Raw genomic sequence first — 22,248 nt, 5'->3', positions numbered from 1 at the left:
AGAGTGGCTAAGTGAGGCTTCTGTTTCCTGTACTGTAATTTATTAAATGGTTTAATGCATGCTTATACATTTCCACACAGCTCATCTGTTAAAGTAGCAAATGAATGTAGCCAATATGATCTGGCTGATTAGTAGTTTAGCTGCAGCCCAGGACCAGGATTTACCTCATACATTGTGTTTGCTTATTTATTTATTTATTTGCAGTATGTAGTTGAAGTGAAAACATTGAAGTGAAGTCAGTGTGATTGATGGTATTCGGTTAATTTTCCGTGCTGGTGTGACTGTCAGTCGTCAGCCTCTGACAGCGCCTCAGCCCTCTAGACTCTGTTGGGTTTTAAGGCTGTCAGCACTGGTGCTTGACTGCTCAGGGACTTTGTGTAAGGATATAACTGCTGAGAGCTCTAAATACTACAGTATCTGAGAAAACTGCTGGCTCAAAGTTAAGAATAACCTTATTTTAGCTCTGAGGTTGAAGAAAATGGCATTATAAAGTAATCCACTTACTATAGCTTACTTGGTTTGCTGTTAACATTTTCACTTCTTGATTCAAGAGACTGATGTCATTATAATGGCTCAAATTCATTCTGTGATTGAACACTGATTGTTTATCTGTCATCCATCTTAGTTTTCTAAGTTTTTTTTTTAATATACCATACTCCTTTTCTATTAATGGTTGCCAAATTATTCTAAATGTGGTCTATTTTACACACTTTCTCAGAGCAATGGCATTTCACATATAGAGGCTTTTTTTAAACCTTTATTTTAAAATGTTTTTCTTCTTTTTTTCTTTGTCTTTCTGCAGCCACTTCTGCTGTCATTTTTCTTTGTTGATACAAACAACAGCACCCTGCCAGAGAACCAGTCCAGTATATCAAACCATGGCATTTTTCATATGTGCTGTTTGTCTTTCCAGGTGGATGCCATAGTGACACTGGGCGGTCTGGCTGGCAGATTTGACCAGATCATGGCATCTGTTGAGACCCTCCACCATGCTCTGTCCATGACACAACTCCCTCTGTTGATCATACAGGGGACTAGCCTGGCATACCTACTCAGACCCGTGAGTGTATTATAAAGACACATTACACAGCCTTCACATATATGCATAGACAAACCACGTGTGCAATGATTCCGGCCTGTCCATTGTTTCTCATTTTTTAGGTACTAAGTCCGCTAGTCATTTTTTCCACAGGTGTCCACAGTATTTCACTTTACACGGAGAAAAAGGTGGACTCATATGGCTGTATCAGTATTTGAAGTCGCATATAAAAGCTATACACACAGGCAGACCCACAGTACATTTTGACTAACAGACTAACATTCTGTTCTCCTGCATCTTCTACCCCTTCAAATCACCCCTCTCCCAGGTCTTGATTTTCTGTTCTCTCTCAAAACTTTTTTTTCCTTGCACTGCTTCCACCTTGATTGGAGTGTTGAACACTTTGTTTCTTTGTTAAGTAATCACTTCAAGACCCCCCACACACACACACACACACACACACACACACACACACACACACACACACACACACACACACACACACAAACACACAATTCTCTGCTCTTATGGTGCCCTAATTTGTTGTTGTGCATGAGAGAGAGAGACAGAGAGAGAGAGAGAGAGAGAGAGAGTTTCTTTTGATGCTCCCAAATTGTTTTTCCTCAATGCCAGCTCTTTCTCATGTTCCTCAGTTGATTGAGTTTACAAGTGGGCCGAGCTGACACCATTTGGGACAAACATTGCTATTTTTTCTTGCTCTTTTTTTCTCCCTTTGTTGTTCATTTGCAGAATCTTCAGGACAAACAACTAACTGTCACACTTCCTGATGACACCGTGTAATACGTTAAGTAAACCTTTCTCTCATGCACTCCCTCCCTACTTCTCGTCATTATTCCAAAGGCGCGTTGTCATTTGCAGCTTCATACCTCGACACCTCCAATTAATCTTACTTCAGTGAGGGTAAATTAAGCTCGTTTGTCAGCGCAGCTCCAATTCGCCGGCGACTGATGAACGCAGGCGCCTGTACATGAAGGTGAACACAACCTTCGAAAGACCTGGTGCTATTTGTTCAAGTTACATCTGTAATTGAAGTGTTTACAACTTTTGCCAAATATCCTCACCACCCGTATTCACGGCTTCGTTACGTGCTTAGCTTCAGGATTTGGTGGTACAGTCAATGTATACTTTTTATTTATTTATGTTCGATACACAACAAATTAAAACCACTGATAAATTACCAGTTATGTCTGTTTTGCAAATTTGAAAAGTTGTCACCTGAAAAGATTACTTATAGCCTTAAAGCCGCTTGTAAATGTAATATCCCATTATACATGCACATTTTAGAAAATAAGTGAGAAATGCTTCGTCATTCCTGAGTAAATCAGTGCATGCCTAAGTCACAGACATGCTCTGATTTAATCAGGGTTATGTCTGTTTGTTTTAGCTTTTGTTTCCCAGATTAGGTGTCAAAGTGTTATTATGCTATCTTTGGGAAATATGCAGAAATCTTGTGTTTTCTATAGCTGGCCCAGGGCATTGCATAATTCTCATGTCTGTCTATTAACATATGGGTAGGGACACTGCATGGCCTGCAGGCTTGTTTATTCCGAAGATGTTTTAATCAGTCTAGGTCTTAAGGTGACGCTGAATTTACTCAATTTGAATTTAAAAAATAAAATAAAAAAGTTGCACTAAGTTCATTTGTTTTGTTGGGTTTTCCCTTGCTGTCTACTCTATTTGAGTCTCTGTTGCAAGGGCCAAGCAGAGCCACATTTACTCAAGCTAGCATCCGAGCACTAAGGTACCTGAGAAAGCCTGCTCTCTGTGTTGTGGGACAGGCATTGCACAGCGCTGTGTCAGCCAATCTGTGCTATACATCATTCTTAAGGCGCACACACTCAGGTCAAATGTACCAGCTTGTTTACCTGATGCCCTTTTGAGGAGTGAAACTTGTCAGCACAAGAGCTGATTTAAATGATAAAGTGTGATGCCTGAGGTATGTTAACTCATCCCAAGGTAGCAACGACATTCAAATATAAAATAATATATAAAAATATGAGCTGAAGAACTGACCCAGGGTCGTCTGTTCTGTACTAAATAAATACTTTAGCGTAATAAATGCAAGACAACAAAGAGAAACGTCTCAACTTTGTTTATAGAAATCAAATCTTTACAAAAATGACGATACCCTTTTATATAATATTCATAAGTATGTTTTCTCGTGTTGCTAGTAACAGTCAGATGAAGAACAGCATCTATATAGAAACCCAATGACATGCTAAACAGTGTCTCAGCAGAGATAAACAGGACCAAATGATAATAATGACTTTTTGGTAATGATGTCCCCATTTGTAAGGAACATGCATTTGTGGGATGAGCAGCAATGCTGAGTATGTGGGTTGCGCCCATGAAGAATTTGCCAAATCTTCTCTGCCAATGCCAAACAGCTTATTCTGCCATTGACTCATTTGGTGTTTGCTGGATTGGCTGATTCTGCCTACGGCAGTTGGATCGTAAGGTCAAAGTGTGGAGAAGACGTGGAGAACGCTATGCTGATTGCTGCACCGATAGAGTAACACCTTTTGGTGGAGGCAGTGTGATGGTGTGGGGCGGCATCTCCCTCACTGGAAAAACGAGGCCTGTCATCATTGGAGGCAATCTCAATGCAGAGAGATATAGAGATGAGATTCTGCAACTAGGGGCAATCCCATATCTCCACAGTCTGGGACCGAACTCTATCCTCCAAGATGACAACGCTCGCCCCCACAGGGCGGGTTTTATCAGAGACTACCTCCAGAATGTGGGAGTGGAGAGGATGGAATGTTAGTACTGTACTATGTACAGCACTAGTACTGTTAGTACTATGCACATAGGCCTGTTTGCATATCACACCACCTACAAACATATTCACTTTTACCGGTAGCATTGATAACATGCCTGCCTTTGAATTTGTATTAATGCAGTTTTTAAAATATTTTACAAAAGTCATTTAAATTGGAACTCAAAGCCACCACCAAATTGTTGTAGTCTTAACACAAAGGAAATTTGACTAAATTAAAACCGAAAACATTTAACAGTAATGTAAAATTGTACTCATACATGTGTAGTTTTTAATTAAAAACACTGCATATGAAGTTACCAGGCAACTTTTAAAAACTAAAGTTCCATCTTCATCCCTCTTCTTCTCAGTGTCCTAACTAAAAAGTTGCTATCGTAGATAGCAGCTGGCTCTACAACCAGAAAAGTACCTTATCACCCTGATTTGAGCCTTTTTTTCTGCATGTTTGTACATAAGCGGGTGCACGTGCATTTGTTTTTCCTTCTCTCTGTTGCTCACACACTCTTACTCTGACACTTACACAAAGAGACTGTGTTTATGTATAGAAAACAACCTCAGGGATGTTTCCTGAACACCAAACGCTCCAACACTTAGAATTTTTCCATTATTCCTTCCCTCTGGCTCGGCAGCTCCAGGAAGCCAAGAAAAGAAAAACTCAGCTTTCAACATGTCACACTTTCAAGATTTCAAACTCCTAATTGAAAAAGTCTTTGCTGTCTTTGTCAGTATGATCCTTTTAGATGACTGATCTAGGTTCAAGCTGTCAATGCTTTTTGTCTTTGTACTTATTCATGAGTGTATGACAGTTTGAGCCTACATGGTACTTGTAGCCTGCAGATATTTAAAGTGTTTATAATACACAATTATTACATTTCAGGCAGTTTCCCTAACAAATACATTTGTATGTGCTATAATGAGTTTGAGGTGTTTCTTTGTATCTTTTCTGTTTGCTTTAAAAGAGAGAAACGTTTTTGGACCTTTTTACATTCCAGCATCAGGCTTTATTATAACCAGTACATTCACAGAAAAGTCATTATTCAGTCTGAAGAGGGACACTACCTTGTACCTACACTGTGTGATGCTTTTTTTCCCCCCTCTACGCTCTAGTTTTTCAAAGGGATACTGTGACTTTTTAACATTTTGTTGAAGTTTATTTTCTTTGTAGAGCACTTCATAAAAAGACTCAAAAACACTTATTCACCTGTCCTTCACATACCATTGAAAAACATCTCTTAACAAAGTCAGCCATCCTCCTCCATTATCAATAGATACAGTTATTTATAAGATAATAACATATTTGCTATGTTCTGCCCATTGACTTTAGATGAAGTATTAATAACTGTACAACCACTAACTGCTTTTCAAGTTAAACAAGCTGGTTGTGAGTACATGGGATGTCAGTACATAATAGTTTGACTCCCTGTGACACACAAAATGGATTACAATTCAAAATTGCAGGGTATCCTTGGGTTGCAGCATTGACAAGTGCAATCATTTATTTTAATGAGTCTTTGTCCCTGGGCGGAGAGTCTCAGTTTCTCATTTGGGTCTGGAAAAGTTTAAGAAGTCTTGCTCCACATTTGTTTTCTCTTTTATTTATGTATTCTATTTCATTGTTTACACCTGTCATTGACCCTGACACACACACACACACACACACACACACACACACACACACACACACACACACACACACACATTTATTTTCACATTTATGCTGTGTGTCAGCAGGGCAGCCATAAACTGGAGGTGAACACAGGCCTGGAGGGTGACTGGTGCAGCCTCATTCCAGTAGGTGGACCCTGCCAAACAAGCACTTCTGGACTGAAATGGAACCTGAGTGAGTCCTTTTTTCATGTTTAGCATGTGAATGATGCTCTGCAGCCAATAATTAGTCTCCAACTTTCCTTGTAACTGAACTTTATTTGTAGGCTCAGTAAAAAGCCACACAACACTATTCCGTTCGTGCTCGTGCCTAGGACAGGGGAAAGGCCAGGGATGTATAAAGGGATGGGCCGGTTACCAGTTTCAAGGTACACCGCGGTTTGAAAAAGTCAAAGTATTAAGAACCACTAACATTTTCCGTCATACTGTTCCGAAGGTATCAGCTGTTTTTTATGAGAGGTCAAGGAGAGAAAGTTCAGTTTAGTAATCCGTCTTCCTGCCAGTGTGCAGTGTGTTTAAAAATAATGGAGAAAAAAAGATGTTTTTTACCCAGACATTTAAAAAAAAAATAATAATTTAAAGCTGTAATTGCAATACCGTGAAACCGTCATATTTTTGCAATCTAATCTTATACCGGTCATTAGGCCAATTGTCGCTCTCTTATTTATGTTGCTATTGAACCAAATAACCAAGATACATGTTAGGAAGATGTGGCAGTATGTAGCCTAAAGATAAGGTTTTCAGGTCTGTATATACCAATACAGTTCACAGTGGAATTGACTTCCACTGAATTTTCAACATGCACGATAAGCTCCAATTTAAGAACAGATGCCTAATTTGCTTCAGTCAAATGAAGCCTCATTTTAGACAGCTTTCATATATTAAAGACGCATACATGCCACAATGAGCTTTTTATTTTCTTGAACATTGTGTGGAAATTCAATCAGACACCCGACTGAGGACCTCTGTGCTCTTACCCCGCTCTAAGCCTTATGGCCAGCTGTATTCTTAATGAGTTGGCACAAACCATCCTGCCACCAGTACGAGGGAAACCTGGACCTTCTGTCAGTGGGGTTGCATAATGTGTCTGCTTCTTGGTGGGTGTCCACTCTTAGTGTCTGTGTATGCATGTGTGTATGTTTCTGGTAGTCTATACACTTGAGAGAGCACGCCTTTGTGTCCATGCTTGTTTCAACATGTCTGTATGCTTGTTTGAATATGAAAGTGTGTGTGTGTGTGTGTGTGTGTGTGTGTGTGTGTGTGTGTGTGTGTGTGTGTGTGTGTGTGTGTGTGTGTGTGTGTGCCCCCGTTTATTAATTAGTTTTTTTGTGTTTGTTTTTTGATCAGCTACTGTGTGTTGTATATTTACTCAGCACACCTGGATGGCCTTCTGAATGGTAATGAGAGGGACTTTATACATGGAGAGTCCTATGCAGATTAGCCAGTGATAACAAGATGCATAATTAATCATATGCATATTTAGAAGGCTGGAAGTAATGATTTCCCGTTGGGGTTGGGAGGAAAGACCAGAATGGGAAACAAAAATTAGGAATATGAGGGTTTTTTCATGTTTGATATAGCAACAGTGCATCTTGTAATACAATTTTTCGTTGATTTGTTTTTTTTAAATGCGCGTCTTGTCCGTGCAGGGTTTTCAAAGCAACTTGCTCAGGGGCCCAAATCAGCTTTGTGCCACTCTCGAGTGACACTAAGACTCTTTAGAAATCCATTGAAATGATCCCCCACGTTCAAAGCCTTTCTGTGATGAAAAATATATGATTTTCCTATAAAGAAAGAATTTTGGGCTGTCAGCCATTACATCCTTGTTGCCCCAAAGGGGACTTTTTACTTGCATCCAGAGCTTGTTTTAACTTTTGCTTTAAAGAATAAAATTCTGCAATGATTCATGGTGTTTTGATCTAGAGCGTAAATGTGGGATGAGTAGTCGGTTATTACCCAACTTGGTTGTACTCCAGGGGAATGTGCAGGATGAGTTGAAATACCCTCGGCCCAAGTAAATTATATCATGTGTTGATTTTTTTATGTTGGTTGTTTAATAATTGATATTGTTGTGAAATCAGATCAGACACAGTACACATGTATGCTCACAGAGTTGCGCTTGAGCTTGCAGTGTGATGGTACAGATTTTATCTTGTCGAATGTTTGTCAAAGTTTGTCTTGAGTATCTATCATTTATATTTCCTCTGCTGTTTGAAATGTTTGGTTTTGGAATAAAATGGCAAACCATTACAATAAGGTACTCATTTACAATATAAAAATGTCTCTTAATGTCGAAGCAAATACATCTGAAACCCCTGTTTTGGTGTTTCAGATTGTAGTATCACATAATGCACACAGAGCGAGCAAATTGACCAAAATAAATATGACAGAAATGATCTTTAGTGATGCTGCATGCAGTAATATTTACTGAGATATCCAAAGTTATCTGATTGAAAAGTCAAATGAATGTCCATCACATTCTATCACACCAAGTCTAAAAGGTTCAACAGCACATATTTACACATCTGGTATTTCTGATGTCATATTGCAACAAATGTCAGTGAGATTTACTTTGTTATTCTTTTAAACTGGAAAATGGTAAACCACAATATCTCTCTTGCAGAGCAAGCAACATTCCATTCACCTCCCTTGTATCGGAGTAGTGGCAGAAGTTTAGTGGTGGATATCTTATAACCTCAAAAAAATTTAGCTAGATACCAGTTGGAGAAATGTGCTTTTGTCATTTTGTTGAATTGATCTTTTAAGACATGAAGGAACGGCAGAGACAGCAGAGTGGCAACCAGACGCAAGTGTCTTTGCTAGTTTAAGACTGACGCAGTTGTCAATTTCCCGTCCAGCGCCCACGTCGTTTAAATTGCAAATGCACCTGTGCCTATCTGTGCGCCCATGGGCATGCTGGTCTTACAGGGAGGTGTGTTCAGGTGCATTCTTGGCGTATTGCTGTCTTTAGGCAGCGGAAAGTGATCACGCCATTGACCAACAAAAACCTGGTCTAAAGTCAATAGCACAGTATTTCATTGTTATTTTAACAGTGCATTAGTAAAATGCGCCTAGGCTCGTGCGCAGCGCACACACACTATGCTTGTAACACACACAGGGACGCGCAGCAGCACACAAACATGCAAAAGATTCAAAATATCACAATGTGAAATAGTATTATGATATGATCTGCTCGTGCTTTCACTTCAAGCACGAGCAGATTAGTTTCTTCTCTTGAAACTCTCCTTCCTGCTTAGCAAATCCGCCATCATAATAGCAATGCGTTAAGGTACAAACGAGCCTGGCTTTTAAAGGGAATGGGAGATGACACTCTGATTGGTTTATTGAATGTTATGCCCAAAACACACCTATGATTAATTAAGCACAACCCTTTTGAACCATGCGCCTGGCGCACAGACCTTTTTTTCTGCCGTTAAACTAGCAAAAGTGGATTCATACACACCCTAAACGCAGCTGCGCCAGGCGCTTTACGCCTTGCGATTAGATCGTTAAAGTAGGGCCCATGGGATGGCACATGATGCCCCATGGTAGAAGGAGAAAGGAGATACTGCTGGCAGCACAGTCAACTCCTGAAGGCCACGGCAGAAGCAGTTTGCAGATAACGTTCGATCAGTTGAGGAATAAAAATGTAAGATACATTTGAATCAGGCATTTGAAGTTAGTAAGAAGGGGTGGTTAGTGAACATTGACGTGGGAGCTGGAAAGCAAAGTGCTTACCAGTAGAATAGAAACTGACAACAGGAGCAAGTAACGAACTTCATTTTGCTCATGTTGTTGTGTCTAATAAGTTAATGTTTTTCAAAACTGTCCCTATGAAAAAACTCCAACACCCTGAGGACAAAGTGTGAGACACCAAGTTTCCTCTTTTCGTGTTAATCCTAAAAACAAAGGCATGCAACAGATAAGAGCTAATTCCTTAATGACTAAGCTTGCTGAAAACATGGTTATTTTAGCAGATTTTTGAGGCAGGGTTGTGCTGTAGCTGCCTGAGAACTACAGTGCTATTACGAATTTACCATTGTCAATGCAAATATATAAAACAGTTGTGATATAGATTTTTTATTTGTATCATCCAGCGTGATGAGGTTGAATGCACAGGCTTTGCATAGCAAACTCTTCAGAGCCTTCAGCCTGTGAGGCAGTGAGGGAGAAGAAAAGGGAGGAGGAAGGGCAATCTGCAACATCACGAGGCAGTGGAGAGAGCCGTGGATGGCCGTGGCTCAAGAGAGTCTTTGTTGAGACTGCTGTCTAATGAAAGGACTGCACTGCGGTAATGATACTAAAGGAAGGGAGTGTACTTCTAAATAATGAAGTGACTGCGGTGTAGCAGAGGTAACAATGTAGGAGGGGAGTGTCAAGTTTATAATGGAGTGAGGGCTATGTGCTAATAGCCATGCAGGAGGGCAGTGTATGTTGTGTAAAGTGCCTTGAATGTAATGTGGTGATGAGAGTACTGGCTGGAGAGACAGATGGACTTCTGAGCTGGCATAAATCTGGCATCGCTCTCACTCACATACTAAGCTGTACTAATTCACACTGTCTCTCGTTCCCCACTGCCATTTCCTTTTTCGCTTCATTCTTCCCCTTTACCTTCCAATTTGCTCTCATCCTGTCGCTCTCTGACACTCCTGCTATCTTCCCTCTCATTATTAGATACAGTGACAGCTGAGCTACTTATCACCACATTGATTTTCAATCATCTGTTCTAAAATCCCCCTCGGTAACTGTCAGTAAATACGGTCATTGTCTATGTGCACACATATTGCTTTTCATGCTATCGCTTGTGTCTATGTGTCCATACATGAGTGAGCTTGCATTCGTGCATATATTTTAAGATGGGGTGTGGGATCTGGACAGTAGTTCAGGGCAATATTCCCTGATTTCCTATCAGTTATTTTTCTTTACATTCATGTTAATATGTCACATACACACAAAGAGTTGTTGATGTCCATTTAAATGTATGTTTGTGTGATAATTACTAATACTTTATACAATACAGTAAATAGGAATACAATATATGGTCATTTCTTCTAATGAGGTGTCTATATTATTTGCATTCGGTGCATAAGTAAATTAAATGACCTAAGAGAATAAGGTAATATAAAGCCCTGCGGTTAAACATGTCTTACTATCTTTCAACATGGTGAAACACACACTTCTACGGTGTAAATTCTCCAATGTTCGTTTTTTTTTTGTAAATTAGATCCCCATTAGCTACTGCATAGTAACAGTAGCTACTCCTCCCGGGGTCCCTAAATCCCTGCATAGTAAACTCAGCATTATATACATTTTCACAGCACTAATTCTATCGCTGCAACAACATAGTCATGTTATACTCATTAACTAATTTTGTTTATACACTTGCAACACATCGAATGGTTGAGTGAGTTGAAGACGGGGTGTTAGAGAGACAAAGGGAGAGCATGACAGGAAGAGGGCAACTCAGCTAGAAAAAAGGAAATGCAAGGAGAGAAAAGAGGGATTTTGGGAAAGAAGTGAGAGCAGAGTGAAAGGTTCTGATGTGACGACATATGAGAGGGAGAGAAAGAGACATGGCAGGCTTTATTCATTTGTGATGACACACACACACACACACACACACACACACACACACACACACACACACAGCCACATCTAACTCGGCTGTAATGTAGTCAATTGCCAACTAAGTATTCTTTGCCTTTCCTTTTTTGTACAATACGTTCTTTTTCCGTGATTCCCTCATTTAATCCTCCTCTTCTCTGCTCACTACTTTTATAGTTCCAATTATTTGATATCAGGTTACACAAGCTTTCACAGGTGAGGTGTTTTTGCAGTTGAGTGAGTTTGTAGGCTGATAGGCTGGCAAGTATTCAGTTTCTTTCTCTAGGACGATTCACCACAGTAGATGCTTGCCAGGACATTGGCCAATAAACCTGCTTCATCCAGTTATTTATTTCTTCTAGTTTGACTTCCCCCTCTCAACCTCCTACTATTTACTGTTTACCCAATCTCTGTTGATACTTGTGTAAATCATGTTCCTATGTCAGACAGAAGCAGTGCACATTTGTTGAATGTTTGACTAAATTGGTAAATTCCTGCAATCCAACTTGAATTTGCAACCATGCTCTTGACCTGTGCCTGAAGTAACTGTGCCTGGCCAAGAAATTGCCCAGCACATAGCCCCATGTAATACCACAACATGTCGTATTTATACGTTTTTTCCAATATGTCAAACTACTCATTCCAGCCAATGCTCTTCACTATTCCAGTGATGAACAGGTGAGGGTAACATATCCAGAAACACACTTATACGCCAACAAAAGCAGAAAAATCTGAAAGGACATGCATTTAACATGTTTGTTAGACCTCAATGATAGACAAAATATGAAATATTGAATGTAAGCAGACACTTTGTTTACAAGAAAACTCCACAGGGTACCTTTAATCTTAGTGGTGTGACATAATAGCAAAACAAAATTCTATGTTTTCCTTGTCATGTTGATGCTTTCCTATATATAAACCAATCTTGCCCAAACCAGGCATCCACCTTCTTCTAAATTAGACGATTAAGACAAATGATACGATTACTCGCGGTCAAGGATGGTTTCTCTTTGATGCTGCTGCTCCTCCTGCCCTGGTCTTACTTTGACAGCACTTTTATTGAGCTTGTGACATCTGCCAAAGAGTAGGACATGCTTCAAGGTTTCTGTTTCTGGCTCCACCGACTGCTATGGTTTGGAGCCCTTATGCAATAATGTCACTCTGGAGGTGGGGAGTAAGGCGTTCTCCACTCTTATACTAATGGCTGATTCTCTGCTGAAGAAGCGATTTTTCTTTTCTAATGTGTTTTCAAATAGGAAATATGCAAATCATAGTTCAGACTGGACAAAATTAAATTCACAGTCTTATAAGCAGAACAGTAGTTATTCTCCAACTCCTAATCTGCCTGCTTGATGGCTTGGCAACTGATGGACCTATGAATGTGTATTGTGGTAATATCTTAAGAATTCAACCCTCAAACTTAATAAAAGAAATCAATAATTCTTACTTTTGTACTCATGCTAATTCAATCTCTTATATAATTACTATTTTACCTAGAGGTGGCGGTTTCTTTTCTCTGCTGACTTCTCCATCTACTTCTCAGTGGCCATCATTAGATACCAATAGGAATTTACAGGTTTTACCTTCTCTTTGTTCATTTTAGTTTCATTTTGCTGCTTTGTTGTAATATTGTACATTTTCTTCAGAAGTCAGACAGTAGATCTGTTCCCTTCTTGGACCAAATATTGCAGTGGACATCTATGGGAGCTGAGTTTGTTTTTAGCTTCATGTGCTTGTTTCACCTGCAAATATTTCAGTCTCAAGATAAGTGTACACATTTCCATTTAGACCTCAATATGAACCAGACTTGGGTCAGTTTGGTTTGCTTTAGAAGGATCTGACTTTGTTTGGCTTGATCGCACAGCATATGCACACACAATTGTTAAGTTCTCAGGAGAGGTTCAACAATACAAAGTGTGAAAACCCTTAAAAGGTAAAGCTTTTCAGGTCTTTTGAATTTAACATCAGGCTTCTACCACAGGCTGTTTTTAATGTTTTTAGTTGTATATGCAAAGGTGGAAGTGCAGTTCATCCTGCTTCACTCCCGAGTTTAAGGAGGAGTAAAGATAAAGATAAAGCAGGGTTAGTATTGGCAGTGGTGGCCTAGAGGTTAAAGAAGTGAGCTTGTGATCGGGAGGTTGTCGTTTCAATCCCCAGAACGACAGGATAACAATCTGGGTGGGGAAAGTGAAAGAGCAGAGCTTGCCCCTTGATCAAGGCCCTTAACCCCAACCGCTCCAGTGGAGTTGCACAGTCGCTTACTGGGCAGCTTCCAGATATGAATGTGTAACTGTGTGAATGTCACAGGTCATCGTTGCAAATGAGAATTTGTTCTCAATCGGCTTACCTGGATAAATAAAGGTTAAATAAAAAAATAAAAAAGTATGGTGAGCATACATTTGTATCTCATATTAAATATGTTCCAAAATATCCTGCAAAATGTTGCACTTTCTTGCAAGGTTAAAGCTATAGTGCGCAACTATTTCATACTAATGAACGTCCGTTACATTCATACATTCATTGATACAAAGCTCATTAAGCATATCAGCTCCACAAAACTATATTTCTCAGTATGGCTATGTTTACAAAATGGTGAAGTCCAGCGACATTCGCGCACAGAACCTCGAGTGATGCGTCTTACGTCACCGCCGTGAAAGGACAACAGCAGCGTTCAGCTTTGGAGACAAAGAGGACATAACAAATACAACCTGACTTCTTCTGAAGAGTCCATAATGTCTTTTTAATCCTCTGTGTCCTCATTGATTTGATGGGACTACTAGCATCTGTGTGGAGGAGAGGTGGGGCTGGTGCGCGATCACCGAAGGCTTGCGTCGTGGAATGCGCAGACAGTATTGTTGTCATTACTTAGAATTTCTCATGGGAGCGACAAAGTATGCACTATAGCTTCAAATATTTGTAGCATAAGCAATGGCAGACTCAGACTAAGGCTGTATTTTTTTTTCCTCATATCATTGACTGTAGAAGCTCAAACTGGGTTGCTGATACCAATAATTATGCAAAATAAGGGTTCTTTGTGCTCTTGATTGGCCATGCCCGAGAACATAAACCCAGACCCAGCTTTTGTTGGCCAGGCTCCGATTGTTGATTGGTGTTGCCTGCAGTAACACTTTAAGACCCCTGCCAATTTATTTGCATTAAGTAGCCCTAACCTCTACTTTTCCCTGCTCATTTTCTTTGCTGTTTTGCATTCCTTTGCCCTTGCTGTACCCCGCAGAAAATTAAGTGGCAGTGGACCGCCCATAGCAAATAACCACTGTAACATTAATCTGATGTAAAGGGATGTCATTGAGTCTCCACAGCCATGAAAGCCGGACATGCTCAGCTCTAGCACAGCAACCTTCAGATCACACTGTACTAACGTGTATGTGTGCATGTGTGAATGTTCAACCACATTAATGTCTCCCGTTATTTGGAGATTGGACGTTGTTCTTGCATTATATATTTATTCACACTGATTATAATGTTTAGCAGTGTTTGGCATTAAATCTTGCAGAGCTGGAGATATATTCAGCCCGGCAAGCCTCATACACACACACACACACACACACTATAGCTTATTGAAGTCACTAAGTACTGTAGTTGGGATGTTAATTATGTATTATTTTTTGCGTTTTTCATCCCTGTTTAGAAACAACTGTGGCAAACCCATGAAGTCAAGGTCATTATCCTCTAACACACACCTACACATCACTACATCATGCTTATTTCCCCTTAAAGCCTGTGCATCAGGGGGCCCAGACACAAGCATGCATATAGGTGCAATAAGCATGCAGCAAAGCTCCTCTGTTACCTTCTGCAAACATTTAATGACACCTTATACTTATGCCAAATGCACACAGATTAAAGATGAAGTGTAAGGAGAAGCTTATGCAAAGCGTGCAAGTAAGGAGCCATGTATTTAACCAACTAAAAGCCCACTGAACCTTGAATGTTGATTTATAATACAACTATATTAAAATGCCTAATAAATTAACCATGTTTTATCAACCCACTAACAACAACATGTATCTACAGGTTACACTGATTGTTGTGTCTTTATGCATAGTTTATTTTTGTGAAACTGCCCTACATAAAGGTACAATAATATCCACTGTGAAAGTTTTAAACTAACATTATCCCTTGACATGAATAGAAACTGAGCCTCCATGCTGAGTTTGGATTTTAGGGATACACAGCAGCAGGTGTGGGTGGATGATGGAGAGGTAGGGGGTCTCATGTAGGTTTTTTATAGGCCTCTGTAATGCGGCTCAAAAACATGGCTCCATGGGTAGGTGATGCATTTGCCTGTGTGTGCCTTTGTGTTAATCAAGAAATAAATTAACAGACTGAAAAAATGAATTTCCCCAAGGGGACAAATAAAGTACATTATTATTAGTATTTAGCCTCCATTCGTTGGAGCCAGTTGCACACTAAATAAAACATTGTATTCAGGATATACTTTGTTGGACCATTATTAGTATTTTATTCAGGAAAAGGGTTTAGAGGGGTTGTATTTGGAGGAAATAAATTCATACATTCACACAGCATGACTGATTTATTTTGTCACAAACATGGGATAATTTCCCCCTGTGTGATGAAGCTCCAGTGTGTGGAAGAGATGCTGGTGTCAGTGGCTGGAAAGGGCATCACAAAACACATAGTTATACATGTTATACCTGGAATATCTATTGCACAGGTCATATTGTTATGGAACTATTCAATTTGATCAATGTAGATATTAATATGACCTAAAATGTATTATACTTGTAAATTGAACATTTTGTATGGTTTGGATGGACACTTTAAGCTTGCTTTGTCATGTTGAGACATTTTACAACTTTTGATTGGTTAGTTGGACTTTTTAAACTCCCATGTATTTTGAAAGCCACAGCCTGTTAGACCGTTCTGTCTTAGTTTAATTGTTCATTTTCTCCTCTATCCTTTGCTTTTATGGATATTGCTTTTGTAGAGTTGTTCAGTGCATTTACCGTTGTGATATGAAGCTACTTTTGGGAGATAAAATGTTCCTTGGCAGTCATTAAAAGGATTTGTTGTTTACAAAAGAGTTCAAGCTATACAGACACATGCACTGTGAACGGAAGTTATGAAAAAGACTGTCTGAAGAAAAAGAGAGCCTGACTGTTTTACATCAAACACTCATTGTACTCAGTTAAATGGCCCATTCATTGAATGTGTTACCTCTGGTTTTAGGCAATGTCTTTGGGGACAGCTATCTTCCAGCTTTATGGCCTGTATATGTTCAAAGTGAAAATTACATTTGTGAAGTCATGACAGTCTCATGATCTTCGACAGTCCAATCAATATTACTGCCAGAAGACTAGTATTCTTATTTTATCATGATTTGGGATTTTATATTGCAATAATGTTTTATGACAGTGCTACTTAAAGTGCCCATATTATGAAAAAATCACTTTTTCTGGGATTTGGGGTGTTATTTTGTGTCTCTGGTGCTTCCACACGCATACAAACTTTGAAAAAAAACCTCCATGCTGTGAGATACGGGTTTCTGAATGTGTCCTGCCTTCAGTCTCCAGGTGAGCTGTTCAAAATCTGCACGGCTTTCTACGTCACTAGCCGAAACGAGGGGCCTAGGGGGCTAACCGTTAGCATGCTAGCGCTAACATCATTCTCAATGGCAAAACACTGCTACAACACACACAAATTCACCCTAATCTACAAAATAAATTGTATAGAACTACTTACATGTCCCTGTTCTGCTGGTATTCCGTGCAAAGTTGGAAGTGCGCCCTCGTTTAGAAGAAGTCTCCCGGCTAATCCTGCCTTGTACAGGCCGAAGTTGGAGAAATAGCTAGCTAGCTCATGTAATCCTTAGCTAGCTACAGCGCATGTGCGACTGACAACAAAGATCTTACAGAAGTTGAGAGGTCTCACTCTGTAGCTAAAACAGAGACCTGACACAGGGTGAAAAGAGGAGCTGTAGCAATGTGCAGTACAACAAAAATATGGTGGGTTTTTTTTAATTAAAACATGTAAATCTATTCTGATACCATCTCAAATTACAATTATGAATGTGGTCCGGATGTCCACAAAGTTGATCAAGTTCGGAATGGTATTGCATGTTTTGTCAGTTTTTCAGCCGACTTTCTAGTATTTTAGGGATGACGTGTATGATACCTTAATTTTGATTATGCCTTTGTCCTGAGTGAGGCCACTCACATGGTGATGGCAATTTTGGGGACTTTGAAATAAACAAACACTTTATCTAAACTCTCACACAGTGGTTTTGAAATACAATGTGGAACTCAGTCAAAACCATGGCAGCCACAGTTTAAGGGCGTTTTCACACATACCTTATTTGGTCTGGACTTTCGGACTTTTTAGTTTGATCCAAACCAAAATTACAGGTGTAAAAAATAGCTTGGTGCTTAGTGTGTAGGCTACATGAGAGAGTGACGGTGAATGCGTTCAGAGGTAGGTTTCCATTCGTCTCTGAATAAATTCTCCAGAAAGAAAGTTCCCGTGTCTTGCTTCTCAACAACACAACAAAACAAAAAGAGCCGCGGCAGTAGGGGAGAGCAGCAGTTAGTTGAAAAAACTCCGACACAGAGAGAGGATACGAGAGGACAGAAGCCCGTCTACAAACCAATCAATTATAAGTATCTGGAGACGCAGCTCACGTATGTGATGACGGCAGGACGTAGTTTTGTCACGTATAGATCTTTAGTGCGCTTGCATAACTGCAATGTGAAACCAAAACTTGCCGGATCAAATGTATACAATGTAACAAAAATATGAACCTTGGTTCGGACTTTCATGTGTGAAAACACCCTAAGTGACCAACACATGCCTCAGGCTTAGTATTTAAACACTCATTCCCCATTATGCCTCTCATTGGCTGCCATATATTATGCTCCTTAAGAAGTAAATGTGGGTCAAGAGCTATTGTCAGAGATGAAATCCCCCCAAGTGTGCTTTTTGAGGACCTTTATATCACCACAGTTTTATTCCAACTAGTAAAAAGCAATGGATGATTACGGTTATGAAGGTCATTGAGACAATAGGTCTCCATCTGTGTGACTGACAGAACGACTGTCCTACGTGTGTGTCCAAGTGTGTGTGTTATGTGCGGAAAACCTCCGTAGTCATTTCTTTGTGACTTAGCCTTCTCCCGTCAGACAACTTAATATTAAAAAGCCTTCATCCTGCAGCGACACAGTCTGAGTTATGGCCTCTGGCACGGTGTGTGGGGGGGTGTGTGTGTGTGTGATTGTTTGTTAAAACCTGCTTTGTCATATGTTTTCGGCTTAGCATGGATCATAATGGACAACAAATTTGAATAGCTGTCATCCACAAACCAACTCTTCCCTGCAAAGCGTGTGAGTGTGTGGGTGGATATGAATGTATCTTTTCTTTTATATGCTTGTGTTTTGCATTTGCGGGTGTGCATGTGCACTTGCTTCATTGTGCAGTTGTTTGTGTTTTACTTTGTGATAGTTTTCTTTTATGTGTGGATATGCAGAAATATGTGTGTGTGTGTGTGTGTGTGTGTGTGTGTGTGTGTGTGTGTGTGCGTGTGTGTGTGTGTGTGTATTATCCATGTAACAAAGAGCAAGAGAAACTTCTGTGAACCATGAAGAATGGCTGTCAGCCCACTGATGATAGAATGGCTGAGGAGGCTTTCCTCTGTAAGGTTTCCATTCAGCTTGATATGCAAATAAGCTGCTAGTACTCCTGTTGGTACAACCTTGTTCCTCATAACTTCAGTATCATCAGGCCCATACATCCATGCACTAACAAGCATCATACACTTAAATACATTTAAATACACACACAAGCACAAACTGAAACATATATACACACACACACACACACACACACACACACACACACACACACACACACACACACACACACACACACACACACGAGTTAGGCAATCAGTCAACATAATATTGATATTGTGACATACAATTCGGTTGAGTTTGTTATTGTAATATCAAGCTATATCTTAAAGTTACTCTTTTCCAGGTCTGTAAAGTTTTAATCATTAAGACTTATTTATAAGATTTATAACACTGGTCCCAGAGTTCTGTTCCAAATTACACGTTTTTTCTTTTTTTTTTTTTGGGCATTTCTGCCTTTATTGTATAGGAAATCTGAGACATGAAAGGGGAGAGAGAGGGGGAAGACATGCAGGTAAACCGTCACAGGACGGATTCGAACCTTGGACCCTCTGCGTCTAGGAACAAACCTCTGTATATGTGTGCCCGCTCTGCCAACTGAGCTAAACGACCACCCAAATGGCACGTTTATTGAATACTGGGGGCAGCAAACATGCCTAGAGCAGCAACTAGGTGACATGTTGGCATATATAACGAATGTGCCAGAGCATGATTTGCAAGTGTGACAATAAGAAGAAATTGACAAGAAATTGCCAAATTGCATAAATGCCATAGAAGATCAAGCGTGTATTTGTATCTTTTAGCTTACAGGATTCATCACAGTAATGTTGTCCAACACCGATAATACTGAAATCATGATCAAATGTTGACTTCTGAATTACACAATTTCTACACAGCTCATGTTGCGGAAGCAGCACTTCAACAGAGCAGCAGCACCAATAGTCCTCTGTGTCTACACAGGATGCCTTCAGGCACAGTATTGAGTGTAGGTCACCTGCGTTTTTAGCAAACGCTCAGAACCCAATACATAATCATTGTAGATCAGTCAATCAATTTTTTTTAATTGTCACACACAAAACGGAGGAAAATAGAGTTGAAGCGTGAATAAGAGGATGTGAGCGAAAGGCAAGCGAGCGAGTAAGGAGCGCGAGTGGGAGGATGTGGGATTTTGTATAGAGCACAGAGTGGATTTTTAGCGTTGCCTTATCCCCCGCACCATTACGCTCCAATTTCGCTCCGGTACCGCTCACACCCTGAGTTTGAAGCATGACCGAGTCCTGTGTTACTGGACTTTTTGCTGGCGGAGCTCCTTGCATGAAGAAATTTGGGCGGCGTTCATCTAATAATTACAGCGCTTCTTTTTTCTGGAGCGAGAGGTAAGCGATTTGAGTGGAGCAAGGTAAAATCTGAGTTGAGTGCGGAGCAATATTGAGCAGAGCAGCCTGGAGCGGTTTTGAGCGGGGTAGCAGAAGGAACAAACAGCTCTATGAGAGAGGAGCAGAAATTCTCACCGATTCACTCCACTCACATGCTGGCGTGAACATACGCTCGGGGTTGCATCTACGTGTATATAGAGTAGGGGTGTCACGATTCTCCAAATCCTTGATTCGATTACATTTTCAATTCTAAGGTCATGATTCGATTCAATTCTCGATTTTTACCTTTTTTTTTTTTTTAAAGCACAGGTTGCTATGCCGTTTTTAGACTAGACTTGTATGTAATATAATATCTGACCTTTGTTCGCAATGTACCACATTACATTGTCAAATTTAAAACATTTATTAACAACATAATGTAACAATAACATATCTTCAGTCAATTGGAAACTTGACAATTTGTCAATAAAGTAAAAAGGGAAAAAAAAGTCCGACAATCCTGAGGGCACACGGAGTTTGGTGTTTGAAGCCCCCAACATGGTCTTCCAGGCAGCGCTGCCTGGAAGGCACTAGGATTAGGCATATAGACAGTATGTCGGTACACGATCCGTTCTGCCTGCACGATCCGTTCTGCACATGCGCAAAATGTTCGTGCATGCGCGGTTGTACGAGGATTTACGACACTGCACGATCTGTTCCACGCTTCCGGTCGACAGCCAAGCTAACGTTAGTTTAGCTAATAGCTAATTCGGCTAACAGCTAGCTGATTGTAGCGGTCTGCCGTTAGCCTCCACAGGCAAGCTAACGTTAGTTTAGCTAACAGCTAATTCGGCTAACTGCTAGCTGAGACAGCATGTAATAACTTTAAAAGACCCTCAAAATAAAACTTGAAAATAAACGTTGACATATATAACAAACACCTAACATATATAACAGCTGTTACGTCAGTTCTACTTTACTTGTGCTCATTTAAAATACAATCACTCAATACTTGTCTTTATTGTTGTGAAGTCTTAATTTAGCTGTAGCCTGCTTTTCCCATTACGTTTGAGTTAACGTTATTTTAGACTGAATCTAGCTGTCAGCTAGCAGTTAGCCGAATTAGCTGTTAGTTAAACTAACGTTAGCTTCCCGGTGGAGGCTAGCCATAGGCTAGCGTGGAACAGATCGTGCAGGTCGTATCCTCGGTAAAACAGTATTATCTTGCGCATGCGCAGAACGGATCGTGCAGGCAGAACGGATCGTGTACCGACACAGTATATAAACTGGACCAACAGATCCCGTTGCTCTGGACGGAGACCAGTGAAGGATATTAAAAGCACTTTTCCAGTGAGCGCTGAGCGTTACTGCGCAGCCTCCAACTGAGAGAGACAACGTAAAGTTGTAAGTCTTCTGGTAGCTGTGCCAAGAGAAATCTAAATCATTCCCAATCTTGCAGAGACGGAGAGCGTAGGTATATGTAAGGAGATAACATAGGCACAGGCTAATTATTGCTAACTAAAATGCTAGTTAACATTAGTAATTAAACTTAAACTTAAAAAAGTCGAAACTGCCTACGAGCTTCTCCTGTACTATACGGTAATTCCTCTACTATGCGCAGTAAGTCGCGTGGTTATGACACAATCGTTATCCTATTTTTATAAAAACGTCTGCTACGGAGCCATAACGTGAGATACAAGGTAATGGAGGCTTTTATACATTGTCGTGTTTCTTTAGAAATAAACAATGTACAAAAAAAGTCTTTAAACGCTTCAGATGTAAAGTTATTTGCTGTCAAAGTGACGTCAAAATGAATGGCAGTCAATGGAATGCTAACGTCGGGTGATCGTTTGGTAGCATCAAAATGGCGCCATAGGAGGTTCGCGTTCTGAAGCGAAGCTTACCCCCTTGATTAGGCAATGGTTATGGTTGAAGACGACGGTCGCAGCGTTGCCTTGAAGGCTTAGTTGGGGGCTTAAACACCATCGACCCAGCACAGCAGCTGAGCAGACAGAGAGCAGAGAGGGTGACTCGGCGGACGGTAGTCTGCTAACTTGTTGCTCTCTGTAATATAACCAATATAAGCTGCTCTGTTTAGGCTACCAAACATGCATGCAGGCT

The 22,248-nt window shown here is 40.2% G+C and overlaps 1 protein-coding gene across 3 annotated transcripts in view; it reads left to right on the top strand.

Annotated features, from left to right (window-relative positions):
* The window catches only part of tpk1 (thiamin pyrophosphokinase 1), a 76,452-nt gene that overhangs the window by 43,546 nt on the left and 10,658 nt on the right, over window positions 1-22,248 (top strand). For 2 of the 3 annotated variants that reach the window (XM_031282006.2, XM_031282007.2), the window contains exons 7-8: window positions 914-1,060; window positions 5,568-5,679. In XM_031282006.2, coding sequence (XP_031137866.1) covers window positions 914-1,060; window positions 5,568-5,679 — 259 coding nt within the window. The remainder of the gene's footprint in view (window positions 1-913; window positions 1,061-5,567; window positions 5,680-22,248) is intronic. The other variant, XM_031282008.2, reaches the window with a different exon arrangement.

Source organism: Sander lucioperca, chromosome 1 (assembly GCF_008315115.2).
Source record: "Sander lucioperca isolate FBNREF2018 chromosome 1, SLUC_FBN_1.2, whole genome shotgun sequence".
NCBI lineage: Eukaryota > Metazoa > Chordata > Actinopteri > Perciformes > Percidae > Sander > Sander lucioperca.
Note: the sequence above shows the minus strand (reverse complement) of the source record. Positions and strands in the feature narration are given on the sequence as shown.